Source organism: Pseudophryne corroboree, chromosome 4, assembly GCF_028390025.1.
Source record: "Pseudophryne corroboree isolate aPseCor3 chromosome 4, aPseCor3.hap2, whole genome shotgun sequence".
NCBI lineage: Eukaryota > Metazoa > Chordata > Amphibia > Anura > Myobatrachidae > Pseudophryne > Pseudophryne corroboree.
This window is the reverse complement of record NC_086447.1, coordinates 863,577,606-863,598,494: the sequence shown is the minus strand read 5'-3', so window position 1 is coordinate 863,598,494 and position 20,889 is coordinate 863,577,606. Positions and strand designations below refer to the sequence as shown.

At 49.1% G+C, this 20,889-nt stretch overlaps 1 protein-coding gene across 2 annotated transcripts in view; it reads left to right on the top strand.

The window, feature by feature from the left end:
- The window catches only part of MSH2 (mutS homolog 2), a 430,334-nt gene extending 417,519 nt beyond the window's left edge, over positions 1-12,815 (top strand). For both annotated transcript variants that reach the window (XM_063918702.1, XM_063918703.1), the window contains one exon: positions 12,500-12,815. In XM_063918702.1, the coding sequence (XP_063774772.1) occupies positions 12,500-12,670 (171 nt within the window). In that variant the 3' untranslated portion in view covers positions 12,671-12,815. The remainder of the gene's footprint in view (positions 1-12,499) is intronic.
- The last annotated feature ends 8,074 nt before the right edge of the window (positions 12,816-20,889 follow it).

Below are 20,889 nucleotides of genomic sequence, written 5' to 3'. Positions count from 1 at the left end.
CGCAGCATACAGGCGGCCGGGAGTTACATTACAAAGTGAGCACCTCTCACCGGCCGCAGCATACATGCGGCCGGGGAATACATTTAGATCACCGGTTCCAGGCCGCTGCATACACCGCTCCCCGGCCGCAGCATACAGGCGGCCGGGGAATACATTTAGATCACCGCTCCCCGGCCGCTGCATACACGCGGCCGTGGGGATAGATCACCGCTCCCCGGCCGCTGCATACACGCGGCCGTGGGGATACCTTTACACCACCACTCCCCGGCCGCAGCAGACAGGCGGCCGGGGAATACATTTACAGGCGGCCGGGAAATACATTTGCATCTCCACTCCCTGGCCGCAGCATACAGGCGGCCGGGGGAGACATGGGCGCTTTCCGCTGACTTTGCAGCGTATTTGAATTTGGCGCCGAAGCGGGGGGGCGGAGCTAACTCCCGCTCTGTACGGTGGGCTCTCTCCGCTCCCCGCGCCGCTACAGCATGACACGCCGCTCCAGTCTCCCGCTCCCCTGGCCGCTGAAGGCTTCTTTCCTCCTGGCTGTGCAGGCAGGAGGCTTTACTTGTATAAGGTATGAGGGGGGGTGAAGGCTATTCCCGCCTTACTCAGCGGGCTCCCCGGCGGCGGCTCCCAGCTCTCACTGTCGCTAGGCAACAGATCCTGTCTCTGGTTTTTTTTTAGCTTTTCCATGCATTAGGCTGCTGAAATATAGCTACATTCCTCCCTGCAGTAGAGTCCTCTGCCTGGCATTTCATACATGTAGATCAGGAAACCTGCTCTATTACAGGAGCTGGGGCTCAGCTCATTAATAAGTAAAAATCTACTGTGCAGATTTCTTTACTCTACAATGTGTATATATGTTTATATATATTATATATATATATATGTATGTCTGTATGGATATATAGATATGTTTGTATATATATTTAAGTGTGTGTGGGTATGTATATAGATATATGCATACAATACCATATATAGGGGATAAAACAAACACTTCCGCAAGGTTTTCTAATAACAGAATACCCTACCTTGCCACATAACATTTTCCCCCATTTTTTCTCACAGGCTGGTCACCATTTTGAAAAGCCAGCGGAACCTCCGAGAAACTTATGGTGCACCTAAAATAGCGGTACACTACATACAGGGCGGGGTGTTGCCTTCCCTTTATTATTCCTTGCTGTTACTAATGCTATTTGTAATTTGGGGAATGTGTGTGGGGCATCAGACAAATAGCGCAGCGGCTCAGTACGCTAGTAGCGGGTATCTGAAGGGAGCTCCTATAGCCTAGGGCTAAGACTCCTGTCCCACAGCGCAGCGTTACTGGTTCAGGTCTCCGCTGCTCCAGAAAGTTTATTTGAATCGTGTCGGTCACTACACATTATAGTGCAGACCTTACAGAAGGCTGTGTTTATTTAACCCACCTTTTCTCCTTTCGTTTGTCTCACCTGGGATAGTCAAAGAATTCCCTCTTAGGTGTGAAGTATGCGGTGGAGCCATCTGCAGAGCCCTCCACGCACCTGCAGGACACTCCTGTTTGAACAGCTCAGATTATACAGGTAATGTCACTGGTAACCAGAGACCTTGTACGTCATTTCACCTCTCCAGGTTTCTAAAGGAACCTTGCTAACCTTCCATATTACAATACTGATGATGTCTGTTTGCTGTGGAGTCGGAACCAGTGTCTCAGAATATCCAGGTGCATTATACAGCAGTTTCTTATACTGCAGGTAAAGAAGGCGGACACGTCAAGTCCATCAGGGCTCGAAGCCGATGACGAAATGGCAGCGACTGGTCCAGTTTCAGATGAGCTGGGCAGGCTCCGGTAGACGGCCGGCAGACACCCAAATACACAATTTCAGGTATCAAACAATGTTTGTTTCTCTGACGTCCTAGTGGATGCTGGGACTCCGTAAGGACCATGGGGAATAGCGGCTCCGCAGGAGACAGGGCACAAGAATAAAAGCTTTAGGATCAGGTGGTGTGCACTGGCTCCTCCCCCTATGACCCTCCTCCAAGCCTCAGTTAGATTTTTGTGCCCGAACGAGAAGGGTGCAGGCTAGGTGGCTCTCCTGAGCTGCTTAGAATAAAAGTGTATTTTAGGTTTTTTATTTTCAGTGAGTCCTGCTGGCAACAGGCTCACTGCATCGTGGGACTAAGGGGAGAAGAAACGGACTCACCTGCGTGCAGAGTGGATTGGGTTTCTTAGGCTACTGGACATTAGCTCCAGAGGGACGATCACAGGTTCAGCCTGGATGGGTCCCGGAGCCGCGCCGCCGGCCCCCTTACAGAGCCAGAAGAGCGAAGAGGTCCGGTGAAATCGGCGGCAGAAGACGGTCCTGTCTTCAGACTAAGGTAGCGCACAGCACCGCAGCTGTGCGCCATTGCTCTCAGCACACTTCACACTCCGGTCACTGAGGGTGCAGGGCGCTGGGGGGGAGCGCCCTGAGACGCAATATAAACAGATAATACTTTAGGTTGGCAAAAGAATACATCACATATAGCTCCTGGGCTATATGGATGTATTTTAACCCCTGCCATTTTTACAGAAAAGAGCGGGAGATAAGGACGTCGTGAAGGGGCGGAGCCTATCTCCTCAGCACACAAGCGCCATTTTCCCTCACAGCTCCGCTGGAAGGACGGCTCCCTGACTCTCCCCTGCAGACTTGCTACAGAATCAGGGTAAAAAAGAGAAGGGGGGGCACTATTGGCAGCTAAAAATAATATAAACAGCAGCTATAAGGGAATAACACTTTTATATAAGGTTATCCCTGTGTATATATATATATATATATATATATATATATATATATATATATATATAGCGCTTGGTGTGTGCTGGCAGACTCTCCCTCTGTCTCTCCAAAGGGCTAGTGGGGTCCTGTCCTCTATCAGAGCATTCCCGGTGTGTGTGCTGTGTGTCGGTACGTGTGTGTCGACATGTATGAGGAGGAAAATGATGTGGAGGCGGAGCAATTGCCTGGGTTAGTGATGTCACCCCCTAGGGAGTCGACACCTGACTGGATGATCGTATTTAAAGAATTAAGTGATAATGTCAGCACTTTGCAAAAAACGGTTGACGACATGAGACAGCCGGCAAATCAATTAGTGCCTGTCCAGGCGTCTCAGACACCGTCAGGGGCCCTAAAACGCCCGTTACCTCAGTGGGTCGACACAGACCCAGACACAGATACTGAGTCTAGTGTCGACGGTGAGGAGACAAACGTAATGTCCAGTAGGGCCACACATTACATGATCACGGCAATGAAGGAGGCATTGAACATTTCTGACACTACAAGTACCACAAAGAAGGGTATTATGTATAATAGTTTTTCCTGAGTCAGATGAATTAAATGAGGTGTGTGATAAAGCGTGGGTTTCCCCCGACAAAAAACTGCTAATTTCTAAAAAATTATTGGCACTATATCCTTTCCCGTCAGAGGTTAGGACGCGTTGGGAAACACCCCCTAGGGTAGATAAGGCGCTCACACGTTTATCTAAACAAGTAGCGTTACCGTCTCCTGATACGGCCACCCTCAAAGAACCAGCAGATAGAAGGCTGGAAAATATCCTTAAAAGTATATACACACATACTGGTGTTATACTGCGACCAGCAATCGCTTCAGCCTGGATGTGCAGTGCTGGAGTCGCGTGGTCGGATTCCCTGACTGAAAATATTGATACCCTGGATAGGGACAATATATTGTTAACTATAGAGCATTTGAAGGATGCATTACTATATATGCGTGATGCACAGAGGGATATTTGCACCCTGGCATCAAGAGTAAGTGCTATGTCCATTTCTGCCAGAAGAGCGTTATGGACGCGACAGTGGTCAGGCGATGCGGATTCCAAACGACATATGGAAGTATTGCCGTATAAAGGGGAGGAGTTATTTGGGGCTGGTCTATCGGACCTGGTGGCCACGGCAACGGCTGGAAAGTCCACCTTTTTACCCCAGGTCACTTCACATCAGCAGAAAAAGACACCGTCTTTTCAAACTCAGTCCTTTCGTTCCCATAAGTACAAGCGAGCTAAAGGCCACTCCTTTCTGCCCCGGGGCAGAGGAAGGGGAAAAAGACTGCACCATGCAGCCGCTTCCCAGGAGCAGAAGCCCTCCCCTGCTTCTGCCAAGTCTTCAGCATGACGCTGGGGCTTTACAAGCAGACTCAGACATGGTGGGGGCCCGTCTCAAGAATTTCAACGCGCAGTGGGCTCACTCGCAAGTGGACCCCTGGATTCTACAGGTAGTATCGCAGGGGTACAAACTGGAATTCGAGGCGTTTCCCCCTCGCCGGTTCCTGAAGTCTGCTCTACCAAAGTCTCCCTCCGACAGGGAGGCAGTTTTGGAAGCCATTCACAAGCTGTATTCCCAGCAGGTGATAATCAAGGTACCCCTCCTACAACAGGGAAAGGGGTATTATTCCACGCTGTTTGTGGTACCGAAGCCGGACGGCTCGGTGAGACCAATTTTAAATCTGAAATCCTTGAACACTTACATAAAAAGGTTCAAATTCAAGATGGAATCACTCAGAGCGGTGATAGCAAACCTGGAAGAAGGGGACTATATGGTGTCTCTGGACATCAAAGATGCTTATCTCCACGTCCCAATCTACCCTTCTCACCAAGGGTACCTCAGGTTTGTAGTACAAAACTGTCATTATCAGTTTCAGACGCTGCCGTTTGGGTTGTCCACGGCACCTCGGGTCTTTACCAAGGTAATGGCCGAAATGATGATTCTTCTTCGAAGAAAAGGCATCTTAATTATCCCTTACTTGGACGATCTCCTGATAAGGGCAAGGTCCAGGGAACAGTTAGAAGTCGGAGTAGCACTATCTCAGGTAGTGTTACGTCAGCACGGGTGGATCCTAAATATTCCAAAATCGCAGCTGATTCCAACGACACGTCTACTGTTCCTAGGAATGATTCTGGACACAGTCCAGAAGAAGGTGTTTCTCCCGGAGGAGAAGGCCAGGGAGTTATCCGAGCTAGTCAGGAACCTCCTAAAACCAGGCCAGGTATCAGTGCACGAGGGTCCTGGGAAAAATGGTGGCTTCTTACGAAGCGATTCCATTCGGAAGATTCCATGCAAGAACTTTTCAGTGGGATCTACTGGACAAATGGTCCGGATCGCATCTTCAGATGCATCAGCGGATAACCCTGTCGCCAAGGACAAGGGTGTCTCTTCTGTGGTGGCTGCAGAGTGCTCATCTACTAGAGGGCCGCAGATTTGGCATTCAGGATTGGATCCTGGTGACCACGGATGCAAGCCTGAGAGGCTGGGGAGCAGTCACACAGGGAAGAAATTTCCATGGCTTGTGGTCAAGCATGGAAGCATCTCTTCATATAAACATTCTGGAACTAAGGGCCATTTACAATGCCCTAAGTCAAGCAAAACCCCTGCTTCAGGGTGAGGCGGTATTGATCCAATCGGACAACATCACGTCAGTCGCCCACGTAAACAGACAGGGTGGCACGAGAAGCAGGAGGGCAATGGCAGAAGCTGCAAGGATTCTTCGCTGGGCGGAAAATCATGTGATAGCACTGTCAGCAGTGTTCATTCCGGGAGTGGACAACTGGGAAGCAGACTTCCTCAGCAGACACGACCTCCACCCGGGAGAGTGGGGACTTCACCCAGAAGTCTTCCACCTGATAGTAAACCGTTGGGAAGAACCAAAGGTGGACATGATGGCGTCCCGTCTAAACAAAAAACTAGACAGATATTGCGCCAGGTCAAGGGACCCTCAGGCAATAGCGGTGGACGCTCTGGTAACGCCGTGGGTGTACCAGTCAGTGTATGTGTTCCCTCCTCTGCCTCTCATACCAAAAGTACTGAGAATCATAAGAAGGAGAGGAGTAAGAACTATACTCGTGGTTCCGGATTGGCCAAGAAGGACTTGGTACCCGGAACTTCAAGAGATGCTCACGGACGAACCGTGGCCTCTACCTCTGAGAAAGGACCTGCTCCAGCAGGGGCCTTGTCTGTTCCAAGACTTACCGCGGCTGCGTTTGACGGCATGGCGGTTGAACGCCGGATCCTGAGGGAAAAAGGCATTCCAGATGAAGTCATCCCTACCCTGGTCAAGGCCAGGAAGGACGTAACCGCAAAACATTATCACCGCATTTGGCGAAAATATGTTGCGTGGTGTGAGGCCAAGAAGGCCCCTACAGAGGAATTTCAACTGGGTCGTTTCCTCCATTTCCTGCAAACAGGACTATCTATGGGCCTAAAATTAGGGTCCATTAAGGTTCAAATTTCGGCCCTGTCGATTTTCTTCCAGAAAGAACTGGCTTCGGTGCCTGAAGTTCAGACATTTGTAAAAGGGGTACTGCATATACAGCCTCCTTTTGTGCCTCCAGTGGCACCTTTGGATCTCAATGTTGTGTTGAGTTTCCTAAAGTCACATTGGTTTGAACCACTCACCACTGTGGACTTCAAATATCTCACATGGAAGATGACGATGCTGTTAGCCCTGGCTTCAGCCAGGCGTGTGTCAGAATTGGCGGCTTTATCATATAAAAGCCCTTACTTAATTTTTCATTCTGACAGGGCAGAATTGAGGACTCGTCCTCAATTTCTACCTAAGGTGGTTTCTGCATTTCACATGAACCAACCTATTGTGGTACCTGCGGCTACTAGGGACTTGGAGGACTCCAAGTTGCTTGACGTTGTCAGGGCCCTGAAAATATATGTTTCCAGGACGGCTGGAGTCAGAAAATCTGACTCGCTGTTTATCCTGTATGCACCCAACAAGCTGGGTGCTCCTGCTTCTAAGCAGACGATTGCTCGTTGGATTTGTAGTACAATTCAGCTTGCACATTCTGTGGCAGGCCTGCCACAGCCAAAATCGGTAAAAGCCCATTCCACAAGGAAAGTGGGCTCATCTTGGGCGGCTGCCCGAGGGGTCTCGGCTTTACAACTTTGCCGAGCAGCTACTTGGTCAGGGGCAAACACGTTTGCTAAATTCTACAAATTTGATACCCTGGCTGAGGAGGACCTGGAGTTCTCTCATTCGGTGCTGCAGAGTCATCCGCACTCTCCCGCCCGTTTGGGAGCTTTGGTATAATCCCCATGGTCCTTACGGAGTCCCAGCATCCACTAGGACGTCAGAGAAAATAAGATTTTACTTACCGATAAATCTATTTCTCGTAGTCCGTAGTGGATGCTGGGCGCCCATCCCAAGTGCGGATTGTCTGCAATACTTGTATATAGTTATTGTTACAAAAATTCGGGTTATTATTGTTGTGAGCCATCTTTTCAGAGGCTCCTTTTCGTTTTATCATACTGTTAACTGGGTTCAGATCACAAGTTGTACGGTGTGATTGGTGTGGCTGGTATGAGTCTTACCCGGGATTCAATATCCTTCCTTATTATGTACGCTCGTCCGGGCACAGTATCCTAACTGAGGCTTGGAGGAGGGTCATAGGGGGAGGAGCCAGTGCACACCACCTGATCCTAAAGCTTTTATTCTTGTGCCCTGTCTCCTGCGGAGCCGCTATTCCCCATGGTCCTTACGGAGTCCCAGCATCCACTACGGACTACGAGAAATAGATTTATCGGTAAGTAAAATCTTATTTTTCCTATCCTTTCCCCGCAGACGGCAGGAAATGGTATCAGAACCTCTCCAGGGTATACCCCTCGATGTATCGCCGGTCCAACAAGCTGCCGTTTTCCTGAGGTAACCTTGCTCAGGGATCCTTCGAAGACACATATACGGCAGCAGGGTTTTCTACCTTGTCCGGAGCAGGTAGGTTGTGGAACAATTGTCCTCTAGGTTACAGGATGTTTCGCATCAGGTTCAATTGATACTTTGGTACAGGTCAGAATCACGATTCTGCTTTATGTTCTTTGGAGGTCTTCACGTCTGCAGACTCGGGACCTACATTTTCACTGGGGATGTCTTAACCAGACGACCTCTGGGGCTGCGACAGTGCAAGATGAACATGAAAAACCTATGGGGCAGAGGGTTCAGGGGAAGGAACTTTCTGCATGATTTCTTGAACCATTGGAGGTAAGTCCACTTTGTTTTCTACTACTGCTGCCCCAGCTCCAAGACAGACCTTTACCGGTCTTTCCTTTAAAAAAATGTTTTTTCCGTGCCCCTTCAAGCTTTCGACTCCACACGGGCGATATCTCCGTCGCCAGGGGATCTCAGGGTAAAAAAGCTGAAGTAGAGGTTCAACATCCTCGGTCCAGTCTGACTTTAGGTCATCCTATACACCCACTACAGGTCAGACTTTTCTACTACCTGGATGGTCCCAGGGTAGGCGCAGGTCGGTGGGAGAAGGCTTGGGCGGTTACAAACTAGATTTTGGAGTACAACCGTCTCAGGAGTCCCTCGACATGGGTCGGCCGAGTTACGATGACAAGAGAGTCATACTGCAGGCGGCGCTCCATATGCTTCTAGCCGCAAAGGGTGTTGATCCCTGTTTTTCACATATCATTTGAATCGGGACAGTTCTCAGGCCTTTGTTTTCTTTTCACGTTCCGAAGCCAGTTGGCTCGGCCAGGCCTATTCTGGCCTTAGAATCCTTTCAGTCTGTGATTGCTAGTTTGAACAAGAGAGGGAGTTTTAAGTGTCCCTTGTCTTCAAAGATGCCTGTTTACTGATTTCCGTGGGGTTTTTCCTCAACGGGCTTTTCTCAGATTCGCATTACAGGATTCTCATTTTCACTGTCAATCCTTTCCTTTCGGTCTCTCTTCCGCTCCCACAGAGTTCAGGAAGTTCACAGAATAACTCTTTTTCAAGGGCAGTAGGTGACGTTGGTTCCATAATGGGACAATCTACTGCTACTATCCCACTCTGTACATTAGGTGGCTTCTGCATATCCGGAGGATCTAGGAGCTTCTGGTTCGACACAGATCCAATTTATGCTCCTCGTAGACGTTTCTCAACATGGTCCGTCAGAGGATTTTTCCTTCCTCGGCACCATGTACTCTATCCTTCAGTCAAGTTGCGACGCAATGAGTGATCGCCTACATTCCTCTCTGAGCGGGGGACAACGATCTTCTTTCCAGGTCAAGCCACCAGGTCAGACTCCCGGGTGAGGGAACATTCCCCGGAGTTTTGTCAGCTGGTCCGCTGTGGGCGGAGATTTCGGATCGACCTCAGGGCGTTCTGACTGACTCTTTAACCCTTTACTACTCTCGGACGTGAGCTCTGGCGGCAGTAGCCGAGAATGCCCTCAGGGCTCCGGGGAGTTTTCTGGTTATTCCATCCTGCCTCCTTTTCTATTTCTACCTCATGTTCGGTAACACAGGAGGGGATTTTGCGTGCTAGTCCTCTCGGTGGCTCTGGTTGGGCCACGCATGACTTGAGGATACAGATACACCTGTTGTCAGTAGAGGAGCCTTGGCTCCTACCTCGACTGGACGGTCTACTCCAACAGGCTCCTTTTTTCTTTGTTCAATCTTACACTGGTTTCGTTTAACCGTGGGACTGTTCTCGAGACCTCAGAAGGGAGGAGTTCCCTGGTTCGGTTAGGCCTACTGGGCCCCAATTTCAGAAGTCTGTTACCTCTTCTCGCTTTTGCCACTTTTGGAAGACTTTATGGGACATAATAAGGATGAACGGGGTTTTCCCCTTCTTTCAGTTACCATTCATCTTTGGTTTCTCTGGGATGTTTTGCTCCGCTGCGCTTCAAACCACACTGACCTGAATTTTAGGTCTCTGCCTTTTTTTTTTGGTTTTTCTTCCAAAAGAGATTAACCTAGCGGCCGTAAGTTCGGCCTCTTTTTCAGGGAGTACTCTATTGACAACTCCCCCGGCTGAGCTTCGGCCTCAGCGATCGTTTCTTCCAGAGGGGTTGTCCATTTTTCGTATAAATCTGACACTAGTGTTTTTCGGTCCTCTTTGAATGCTTGTCAGGGCTCGCCGACTCTCTCTACAGAGGTCTTCGGCTATTCGACGAAGTGTTTTTCTTCTTTGTCTCTGTACGATGCTCCCGTGCTAAATAGCCGGGGTCCCAGCAGACGCTGGGCTGTTGGATACATCTGACCATCAGACAGTCTTCTAGGCGGTTGCTAGGGAGCCTCCGTTTTCCATTTCAGCGCACTTTACGCGCGATATAAGACCTTCGTGGGCGGCTGCCCATGGGGTCTCCATGAATACTTTGTCGGGCGGCTACTTCGTTGGACCGACATTCGTTTTGTAAATTTCTACAAGTTTGACACTTTTGCGGCCTCTGCATCACAGTTTGGCCGAACAGTTTTTAAAGGACTCTCAGCGCTCTCCCACCCGTTTTTGGGAGCTCTGGGACGTCCCCATTGTAACTACACTCCAGTGGCCCCTAGTGGATGAAGGAGAAATCAGGATTTTGGTACTTACCGATAAATCCCTTTCTCCGATTCCACAGGGGCCACTGGACGCCCGCCCAGCGCTGTTCCCCCTTGTTTTTTGCTTAAAGGTTTGCAGGTCACCATATGACGGCTTGTTGAGTTCAGGCTAGCCTGGTTTTTTGTCAGGTTCTGTTCCAGGTTTAGTTTGGGTTATCCTGGTTTACAGGGCATCATTAACCTCCTCTACCTTAAGGTATGTTTATTCCATCTCTCATCGGGCACAGTTTTACGTAGACTGGCTTGGAGGGGAGATAGTAGGGGAGGAGCTAGCCACAGTGTGAGAATTTTTAAAGTGCCAGCTCCCAATTACTACCTACTATTTCCCCATTGTAACTACACTCCAGTGGCCCCTGTGGAATCGGAGAAAGGGATTTATCGGTAAGTACCAAAATCCTGATTTCACGGCTAATATATTTTCTCCCCTCCCCTTCTCCCATGTTGCAAGGTGTTCCTGACTCACAGGGGTCTGTTGCGCATACGTTTCCTGTAGCAGTGTTAAGGGGGGTACACACGGAGAGATCCCCCCCACGCGCGCTCAGCACACAATGCGCTAGGCTGAGCGGGGGGAGAGATGTTTGCTGAGCGGTCTGTGTTAAGATCGCTCAGCACACATCTCTCCCGTGAGTACTGGCCTGTAGCCGTCTAATCAGGGAGCCCTGGTCTCACTCGGAAGAGAGATTATATTGTGCTTGCAGGTGGCTGCACTAACCAAGTTGGGAGACAAAATACCGATTGCTCTCCTCAGCTAGAAATTATAAGCGTTTGTATCAAGACCTTGGGGAAATTTTGGTTTTGTTCAAATTGAGAGTAGTGGAGCGGTCTGTGAGAATTCCTGTGTGCGTGGCTTTGTAAGAGAAGTTTGTTTCTCAGTAAATAAGACACATCGCTCATACAGAATCACAGTAGTGATGATTGTCCAGTTTGGGAGTTGGCTGAACAGGTGACTAACATACAGTAAAGAACATTTCATGTGCAAATACAGCTACTGTATTTTCCTCTCTTCCAACTTACACACCAAGAGTATAAGGGGGAAGCATGTGTCTGATTCATGTAGAGTTTAGGGAGATGAAAATAAAATTCTTCAATAGAGTGAAATGAAAGGTTGGTTACCATACATAAATGCAAGCTCCTGAACCCCGTATAATGTATAGTAAATGTAATCTTGTTTGACTGTTAAGGAGAGCCTTAAAATCACTTTACATATAAATATATTTTACAGTATAGTGTTTGACAATTAGGAATAAATGTTTCTCAGGAGTGTTGATATAATCTTAGTTTTTGAAGATCTCACTAATTGTGGACTTGCACTTCTTAATAGTAAAAAAAAAAAAAAAGGAACCTTAAGTGTATAAAACCAACATGAGGTCCCCTAGATGCATTATAATGTTTTTGGTGTTAAAGGCCCCATACACTAGAACGATTATGCCCGATTTCAGCCCAATTCGGGCCGATATATTGGGTGAAATCGGGCATTTTGGCTATGTATCCGATCTGATCCGATGCGCGGCCCTATGAGCGTCGGTTCGACTCCTCTAGGTCGTTAGTGCTGCACTCGTGATATGTCGGTTCCCGCAGGCATGGCTGGGATCGCATACGATATATCGCATGCAAAATGGACCAAATCATTTGGAATCGTATGGAACCACTCCCGGGAAGCTCCCGGGAGAGTTCAAGGGAAAATCGCCTCCGACTTCAGCCTCAGACATATCGTTCTAGTGTATGGGGCCCTTTATACAGTACCTTTTTGTGTAGCCAGTTGGAATGTAGAACATCCAGGGAGTAGAAGAGAATCTGTAGACCATCAGTATATTAGACCATTACAACTGTTCAAGGATATATCAGTCTGTAGTCTGCCGTAGCATTTGTACATTCACAGCACGTTACCAATTCCAGTCCAGTAGCAACTAAATGTGTGCAAAACATGTCAACTAAATGTGAAATGTCAGCTCCATTAATTAGCCTGTTTTTAGTGTGTAAACACAGTAATTAATAATTGACATGCGTGAACCTCTAATACAATTTGTATTCTACAGTTTATACTTTTTAGTATGGCATTTGCAGAAACCCATATTGCAATCACAGTACTTGTGAATACCTTTTCACACATTTAAATAGAAAACCAATCAGATTGTCTGATGAAAGGGCTGATTCTCTCTCTTACAGGAAGGTGAGAAGATAATCCAGGAGTTTCTTTCCAAAGTGAAAGCTCTGCCACTTTCCGAAATGTCTGAGGAAGACATAAAGTTTAAACTGAATCAGTTCAAAGCCGACGTTCTAGCGAAGAATAATAGCTTTGTCAATGAAGTTATTTCCCGCACAAAGGTATCCTCCTGAACCTCTGAAGGAAAAGCGCATATTCTGGGAAGGGTGAGCGCTATCTCTGGCTGTTCTCTCAGCTGTTTGTAGTACTGTAACGAATTGGGAAATGCTCTTTGAGGATCTGCTGTAGAAAGGAATAAAACGTTTTCGTTTTTTTGTATTTGTGTGAGTTATCATTTCATCTCAAAACAAGTCAGGCTATTGCCACGCAGGGAACTAATTAAATAGCTCCCTAATTGAAAAGATCTGCATCAGTTTTTCTCTTTCAACGCTCTTTAGGTTGAAAAACAACAATTAGATCTTCTCGGCAATACTTGGGGGCGAATTGTTTTACAGAGAGACATTAATTAGGCACCATAAGAAAATAAACAGTGACCATGAGTTTGGCTTTCACTCAGCGGGACGGCAGCCGGGGAGGCAAAGCTTTTCAGTGGTTCATATACTGTATGTACATTGCATGTTCTGTCATTCACACTGTACCATTTCCAAAATGTGCGCTTACACAAGAACAGGGTAATTTGCATTGGTGCATATACACATAGCTGATCATCATTTACATGTATTCAATATTTTCTTTCTGCTGCGGGGTACACTGGGCTCCACAGGGAATAACATCGGGGTGTAGCATAGGATCTTGATCCGAGGCACCAACAGGCTCAAAGCTTTCACTGTTCCCAAGATGCATAGCGCCGCCTCCTCTATAACCCCGCCTCCGCGCACAGGAGCTCAGTTTTGTAGTTAGTGCCATGCAGTAAGCAGGCATACAACAGGTGGGCTGCTACAGCAGCCCTGAGAAGAGCTTTTCTAAGCGAAGATAGAAGACTTCAAAGGTTACAGCAGTGACTCTGTGAGTATTAGATGTCAGTCAGACATCTCCTGCTGCAGCTCCATCACCTCCCCCAGCGGCGCTGTATACTCCCGCGCCCTGGTTGCCGGGTTTTTACAGCAGAGGCTCCGGTTTGCTCCCCGTTAGTCACACACTCAACGAAGTTCTCCTGGATCGCATGGCCGCACTCAGGGAGGAGGTAAGTGGGTCCCCTAGGAGGGTCCCGCTGAAATCGCGGTCCGGCGGGAGACGGGCCGCGCGCACTGGTGTGGACACTGTGGTCGGGCAGGCACTCCACTAAACCACCAGGGCAAGGGCACAGGTCGGTTTCTCTTCATAAAAAAAACGTTTTTATTACAGCCCATAGTACCAGTGGTGAGGTCCAGCAGGGGGATAAGGCTTGGACCTGTAGCCCCTCCCCCAGCCCGCCATTTACAGTAATGTTCCCGCCCTGGAGCTGCATATATCTCTCTCCCTCACTCCCAGTCAGTGTTTGGGCGCCATTACACAGAGCAGCACTGTTCCTGGGACTGTTTGGGCAAATCCTCCTTTGTAAAGCTGCCTGCATATCGGTGCTGTGCATTTTACAAGATACTTAAGTATTCTACATGTCTGTTAACAGTGTTAGTTAAGAAACAGTGCATTTGGTCAGGGTTATATAGTACAAGTACCCTGTGATATACATCCAGTCTTTACTGTGCATTGATATATCTACTAATTTCTCTAACGTCCTAGTGGATGCTGGGGACTCCGTAAGGACCATGGGGAATAGACGGGCTCCGCAGGAGACTGGGCACTCTAAAGAAAGATTAGGTACTATCTGGTGTGCACTGGCTCCTCCCTCTATGCCCCTCCTCCAGACCTCAGTTAGAATCTGTGCCCGGCCAGAGCTGGGTGCTCCTAGTGGGCTCTCCTGAGCCTGCTAGTAAAAGAAAGTATTTGTTAGGTTTTTTATTTTCAGTGAGATCTGCTGGCAACAAACTCACTGCTACGAGGGACTGAGGGGAGAGAAGCAAACCTACCTGTCTACAGCTAGGTTGCGCTTCTTAGGCTACTGGACACCATTAACTCTAGAGGGTTCGAACACAGGCATCTGTCCTCGATCGTCCGTTCCCGGAGCCGCGCCGCCGTCCCCCTCGCAGAGCCAGAAGAACAGAAGCTTGAAGACGGCGAAATCGGCGGCAGAAGACTCCTGTCTTCATTAAGGTAGCGCACAGCACCGCAGCTGTGCGCCATTGCTCCCAGCACACTTTCACACTCCGGTCACTGTAGGGTGCAGGGCGCTGGGGGGGGGGGGGGGGCGCCCTGGGCAGCAATTGAAGTACCTTTTTGGCATAAAATACATATATACAGTCAGGCACTGTATATATGTAAAAACCCCCGCCATTTTTTCACACAGAAAGCGGGACAGAAGCCCGCCGTTGAGGGGGCGGGGCCTTCTTCCTCAGCACACCAGCGCCATTTTCTCTTCGCAGCTCCGCTGGAAGCAGCTCCCCAGGCTCTCCCCTGCAGTATCCAGGTACAAGAAGGGTAAAAAAGAGAGGGGGGGCACATAAATTTAGGCGCAAAAGACATAAAATCGGCAGCTATTGGGTAATCACTTTTTATAGTGAAAATCCCTGTGTTATATAGCGCTGTGCTGTGGTGTGTGCTGGCATACTCTCTCTCTGTCTCCCCAAAGGCCTTTGTTGGGGTCCTGTCCTCAGTCAGAGCATTCCTTGTGTGTGTGCTGTGTGTCGGTACGGCTGTGTCGACATGTTTGATGAGGAGGGTTACGTGGAGGCGGAGCAAGTGCAGATAAATGTGGTGTCGGGGCCGACACCTGATTGGATGGATATGTGGAAGGTCTTAAATGATAATGTAAGCTCCTTGCATAAAAGGTTTGTTGACGCTGCAGCCTTGGGACAGCCGGGGTCTCAACCCGGGCCTGCCCAGGCGACTCAGAGGCCGTCAGGGTCTCATAAACGCCCACTATCTCAGATGGTTGACACAGATGCCGACACGGAGTCCGACTCCAGTGTCGACGATGATGAGGCACATTTACAGCCTAAGATGACCAAGGCCATCCGCTACATGATTATTGCAATGAAGGATGTATTGCACATTTCAGAGGTTAACCCTGTCCCTGGGGAGAAAAAGCAGGCAGTGACTTTTCCCCCGTCACGTGAATTAAATGAGTTATGTGAAGAAGCGTGGAGTTCCCCTGATAAGAAAGTAGTGATTTCCAAAAAATTACTGATGGCGTACCCTTTCCCGCCAACGGACAGGTTACGTTAGGAATCATCCCCTAGGGTAGACAAGGCGTTGACACGCTTATCTAAGAAGGTGGCCCTGCCGTCTCAGGATACGGCCGCCCTAAAGGATCCTGCGGATAGAAAGCAGGAAGCTATCCTGAAGTCAGTGTATACACACTCTGGTACTCTACTGAGACCAGCTATTGCTTCAGCCTGGATGTGTAGCGCTGTAGCAGCATGGACAGATACTCTGTCAGAGGACATAGATGCCCTGGACAGGGATACTGTTTTGCTAACCCTGGGCCATATAAAAGACGCCGTCTTATATATGCGGGATGCCCAGAGGGACATTTGCCTGCTGGGCTCTAGAATTAATGCAATGTCCATTTCAGCCAGGAGGGTCTTATGGACTCGGCAATGGACAGGGGATGCCGATTCTAAAAAACACATGGAGGTTTTGCCTTATAAGGGTGAGGAATTGTTTGGGGACGGTCTCTCGGACCTCGTGTCCACAGCGACAGCTGGAAAGTAGACTTTCTTGCCTCAGGTTTCCTCACAGCCTAAGAAAGCACCGTATTATCAAATGCAGTCCTTTCGTTCTCAGAGAAGCAAGAAGGTCAGAGGTGCATCCTTTCTTGCCAGAGGCAGGGGTAGAGGAAAGAAGCTGCACCATGCAGCTAGTTCCCAGGAACAAAAGTCCTCCCCGGCTTCCACTAAGTCCACCGCATGACGCTGGGGCTCCACAGGCGGAGCTAGGTGCAGTGGGGGCGCATCTCCGAAAATTCAGCAACCAGTGGGTTCGCTCGCAAGTGGATCCCTGGGCTGTACAAATTGTATCTCACGGATACAAGCTGGAATTCGAAGTGACTCCCCCTCACCGTTACCTAAACTCAGCCTTGCCAGCTTCCCCCACGGAAAGGGAGGTAGTGCTGGCGGCAATTCACAAGCTGTACCTCCAGCAAGTGATAATAATGGTCCCCCTCCTTCAACAGGGAAGGGGTTACTATTCCACAATGTTTGTGGTACCGAAACCGGACGGTTCGGTAAGACCCATTCTGAATTTAAAATCCTTGAACATTTTATATGAAAAAATTCAAGTTCAAAATGGAATCGCTCAGAGCGGTCATTGCAAGCCTGGAAGAGGGGGATTTTATGGTATCTCTGGACATCAAGGATGCTTACTTGCATGTCCCCATTTATCCACCTCACCAGGAGTACCTCAGGTTTGTGGTACAGGACTGTTATTACCAGTTCCAGACGTTGCCGTTTGGCCTGTCCACGGCACCGAGAATATTTACCAAGGTAATGGCGGAAATGATGGTACTCCTTCGGAAGCAAGGAGTTACAGTTATCCCGTACTTGGACGATCTCCTCATAAAGGCGAGGTCCAGGGAGCAGTTGTTGATCAGCGTAGCACACTCTCAGGAAATGTTGCAACAGCACGGCTGGATTCTGAATATTCCAAAGTCGCAGCTGATTCCTACGACGCGTCTGCCCTTCCTGGGCATGATTCTGGACACAGAACAGAAGAAGGTGTTTCTCCCGGAGGAGAAGGCCCAGGAGTTAGTGACTCTGGTCAGGGACCTCCTAAAACCAAAACAGGTGTCGGTGCATCACTGCACGCGAGTCCTGGGAAAGATGGTGGCCTCATACGAAGCCATTCCCTTCGGCAGGTTCCATGCGAGGATCTTTCAGTGGGATCTGTTGGACAAGTGGTCCGGATCGCATCTTCAGATGCATCGGCTGATCACCCTGTCCCTGAGGGCCAGGGTGTCTCTTCTGTGGTGGCTGCAGAGTGCTCATCTTCTCGAGGGCCGCAGGTTCGGCATACAGGACTGGGTCCTGGTGACCACGGATGCAAGCCTCCGCGGATGGGGGGCAGTCACTCAGGGAAGAAACTTCCAAGGGCTGTGGTCAAGTCAGGAGACTTGTCTGCACATAAATATACTGGAACTAAGGGCCATATACAACGCCCTGAGTCAAGCAGACTCCCTGCTTCGAGACCAACCAGTGCTGATTCAGTCAGACAACATCACGGCGGTCGCCCATGTAAACCGCCAGGGCGGCACAAGAAGCAGGGTGGCAATGGCGGAAGCCACAAAGATTCTTCGTTGGGCGGAGAATCACGTGCAAGCACTGTCAGCAGTGTTCATTCCGGGAGTGGACAACTGGGAAGCAGACTTCCTCAGCAGGCACGACCTCCACCCGGGAGAGTGGGGACTTCATCAAGAAGTCTTCACACAGATTGCAAATCGATGGGAACTGCCACAGGTGGACATGATGGCGTCCCGCCTCAACAAAAAGCTAAAAAGATATTGCGCCAGGTCAAGGGACCCTCAGGCGATAGCTGTGGACGCGCTAGTGACACCGTGGGTGTTCCAGTCGGTATATGTGTTTCCTCCTCTTCCTCTCATACCAAAGGTGCTGAGAATTGTAAGAAAAAGAGGAGTGAGAACAATACTCATTGTTCCGGATTGGCCAAGAAGGACTTGGTACCTGGAACTGCAAGAAATGCGCACAGAGAACCCATGGCCTCTGCCTCTCAGACAGGACCTGCTGCAACAAAGGCCCTGTCTGTTCCAAAACTTACCGCGGCTGCGTTTGACGGCATGGCGGTTGAACGCCGGATCCTAGCGGAAAAAGGCATTCCGGATGAAGTTATTCCTACGCTGATAAAGGCTAGGAAGGACGTGACAGCAAAGCATTATCACCGTATATGGCGAAAATATGTTGCTTGGTGTGAGGCCAGGACGGCCCCTACAGAGGAATTCCAGCTGGGTCGATTCCTGCACTTCCTACAGTCAGGAGTGTCTATGGGCCTAAAATTAGGATCCAGATTTCGGCCCTATCCATTTTCTTTCAAAAAGAACTGGCTTCACTGCCTGAGGTTCAGACGTTTGTTAAGGGAGTGCTGCATATTCAGCCCCCTTTTGTGCCACCAGTGGCACCTTGGGATCTTAACGTTGTGTTGGATTTCCTGAAATCCCACTTGTTTGAGCCACTTAAGACAGTGGAACTAAAGTATCTCACGTGAAAAGTGGTCATGCTGTTGGCCTTAGCATCGGCTAGGCGTGTGTCAGAATTGGCGGCTTTGTCATGTAAAAGCCCCTATCTGATCTTCCATATGGACAGGGCAGAATTGCGGACTCGTCCCCAATTTCTCCCAAAGGTGGTGTCATCGTTTCATTTGAACCAACCTATTGTGGTGCCTGCGGCTACTCGGGACTAGGAGGACTCCAAGTTGCTGGACGTAGTCCGGGCTTTGAAAATATATGTTTCCAGAACGGCTGGAGTCAGGAAGACTGACTCGCTGTTTATTCTGTATGCACCCAATAAGCTGGGTGCTCCTGCTTCAAAGCAAACTATTGCTCGCTGGATCTGTAGCACGATTCAGCTGCCTCATTCTGCGGCTGGATTGCCGCATCCAAAATCAGTGAAAGCCCATTCCACAAGGAAGGTGGGCTCTTCTTGGGCGGCTGCCCGAGGGGTCTCGGCTTTACAGCTTTGCCGAGCGGCTACTTGGTCGGGTTCAAACACTTTTGCAAAGTTCTACAAGTTTGATACCCTGGCTGAGGAGGACCTTGTGTTTGCTCATTCGGTGCTGCAGAGTCATCCGCACTCTCCCGCCCGTTTGGGAGCTTTGGTATAATCCCCATGGTCCTTACGGAGTCCCCAGCATCCACTAGGACGTTAGAGAAAATAAGAATTTACTCACCGGTAATTCTATTTCTCGTCCGTAGTGGATGCTGGGCGCCCGTCCCAAGTGCGGACTCTCTGCAATACGTGTATCTAGTTATTGCTTAATAAGGGTTATTGTTATGAGCCATCCGTTGAGTGATGCTCAGTTGTTGTTCATACTGTTAACTGGGTAAGGTTATCACAAGTTGTACGGTGTGATTGGTGTGGCTGGTATGAGTCTTACCCTGGATTCCAAAATCCTTTCCTTGTAATGTCAGCTCTTCCGGGCACAGTTTCCTAAACTGAGGTCTGGAGGAGGGGCATAGAGGGAGGAGCCAGTGCACACCAGATAGTACCTAATCTTTCTTTAGAGTGCCCAGTCTCCTGCGGAGCCCGTCTATTCCCCATGGTCCTTACGGAGTCCCCAGCATCCACTACGGACTACGAGAAATAGAATTACCGGTGAGTAAATTCTGATTTATATAGCTATACTGAGTATTACTTTGTATTGCTAGTCCAGTGCAGTTTTATTGCATGCTATAATTTCTGCATTGTACATTGTGACTATATGTGTGTGCATGTAGCTGCTGTGTGACCTCCATTTCGTGTCTCGCACTCAGATTGCTATCCCTATATTCTATAACTTGAGGGGGCTCAGTGCGTCAGGTTTATTTTCTGATATAGGCGTCTCACAAGATAGACTCATTGTGTATTTTTCTTTGTGATTTTTAGTCACCATATACCTTTTGAATTCCCTGTTTGCAGAGTATATAAGCTGCACAGGGGGTGCTTGTCAGGTATATTGCTGCTGATATTGTACTGTGTTGCCTGAGATTTTGCTTTCAGATATGTCCGCTACAGGGGGCAACAGAGCTGGAGCTGATCCCACAGTGTGTGGAGGTGAAGCTGCAGGCATGTTTGAGGAAAACTTGGCAGCGGAGAGTTCAGGTTCTGGGGGTTCCCTACCCCCCAGTGGAATAGTTGCAACGGGGGTTCAAAATGACCCACCTTGGGCTACATTTTCCTCGTTACTAACTACGCTTGTAACAAAACTGATGCCCCCTATGGGACCTCCTATGCCAGTACAACAGATTATGGTCCCTGCAGTTAATCCGCCCTGGGCAGATCAAATCTCCAATCAGTTACAGCAATTAAACCAGTCGCTGACTAAAAAGAAATCTGACTCTTGCCCGCCTAAGACCAAGGGGTCATCTAAACGGGACATTACTTCCTCACAGTCTACCACTGTCCCAAGCACTTCATCTGATGAGCATGGTGTCTAAACTGACCCCTCAGATTCTGATCCTGATAGTTCTGATGGGGAGGCTGGTTCCCAGGTGGATGTCCCTGACTTGTTGGAGGCGATCAGGATGATTCTTCAGATCACTGATGACGCAGAGCCAAGTGCCGTTCCCAAGAAACCGGACAGGTGCAAACGTAAGAAAGTGGTTAAGCAAGTTTTACCTCACTCTGACCACTTGGTGGACATACGTCAG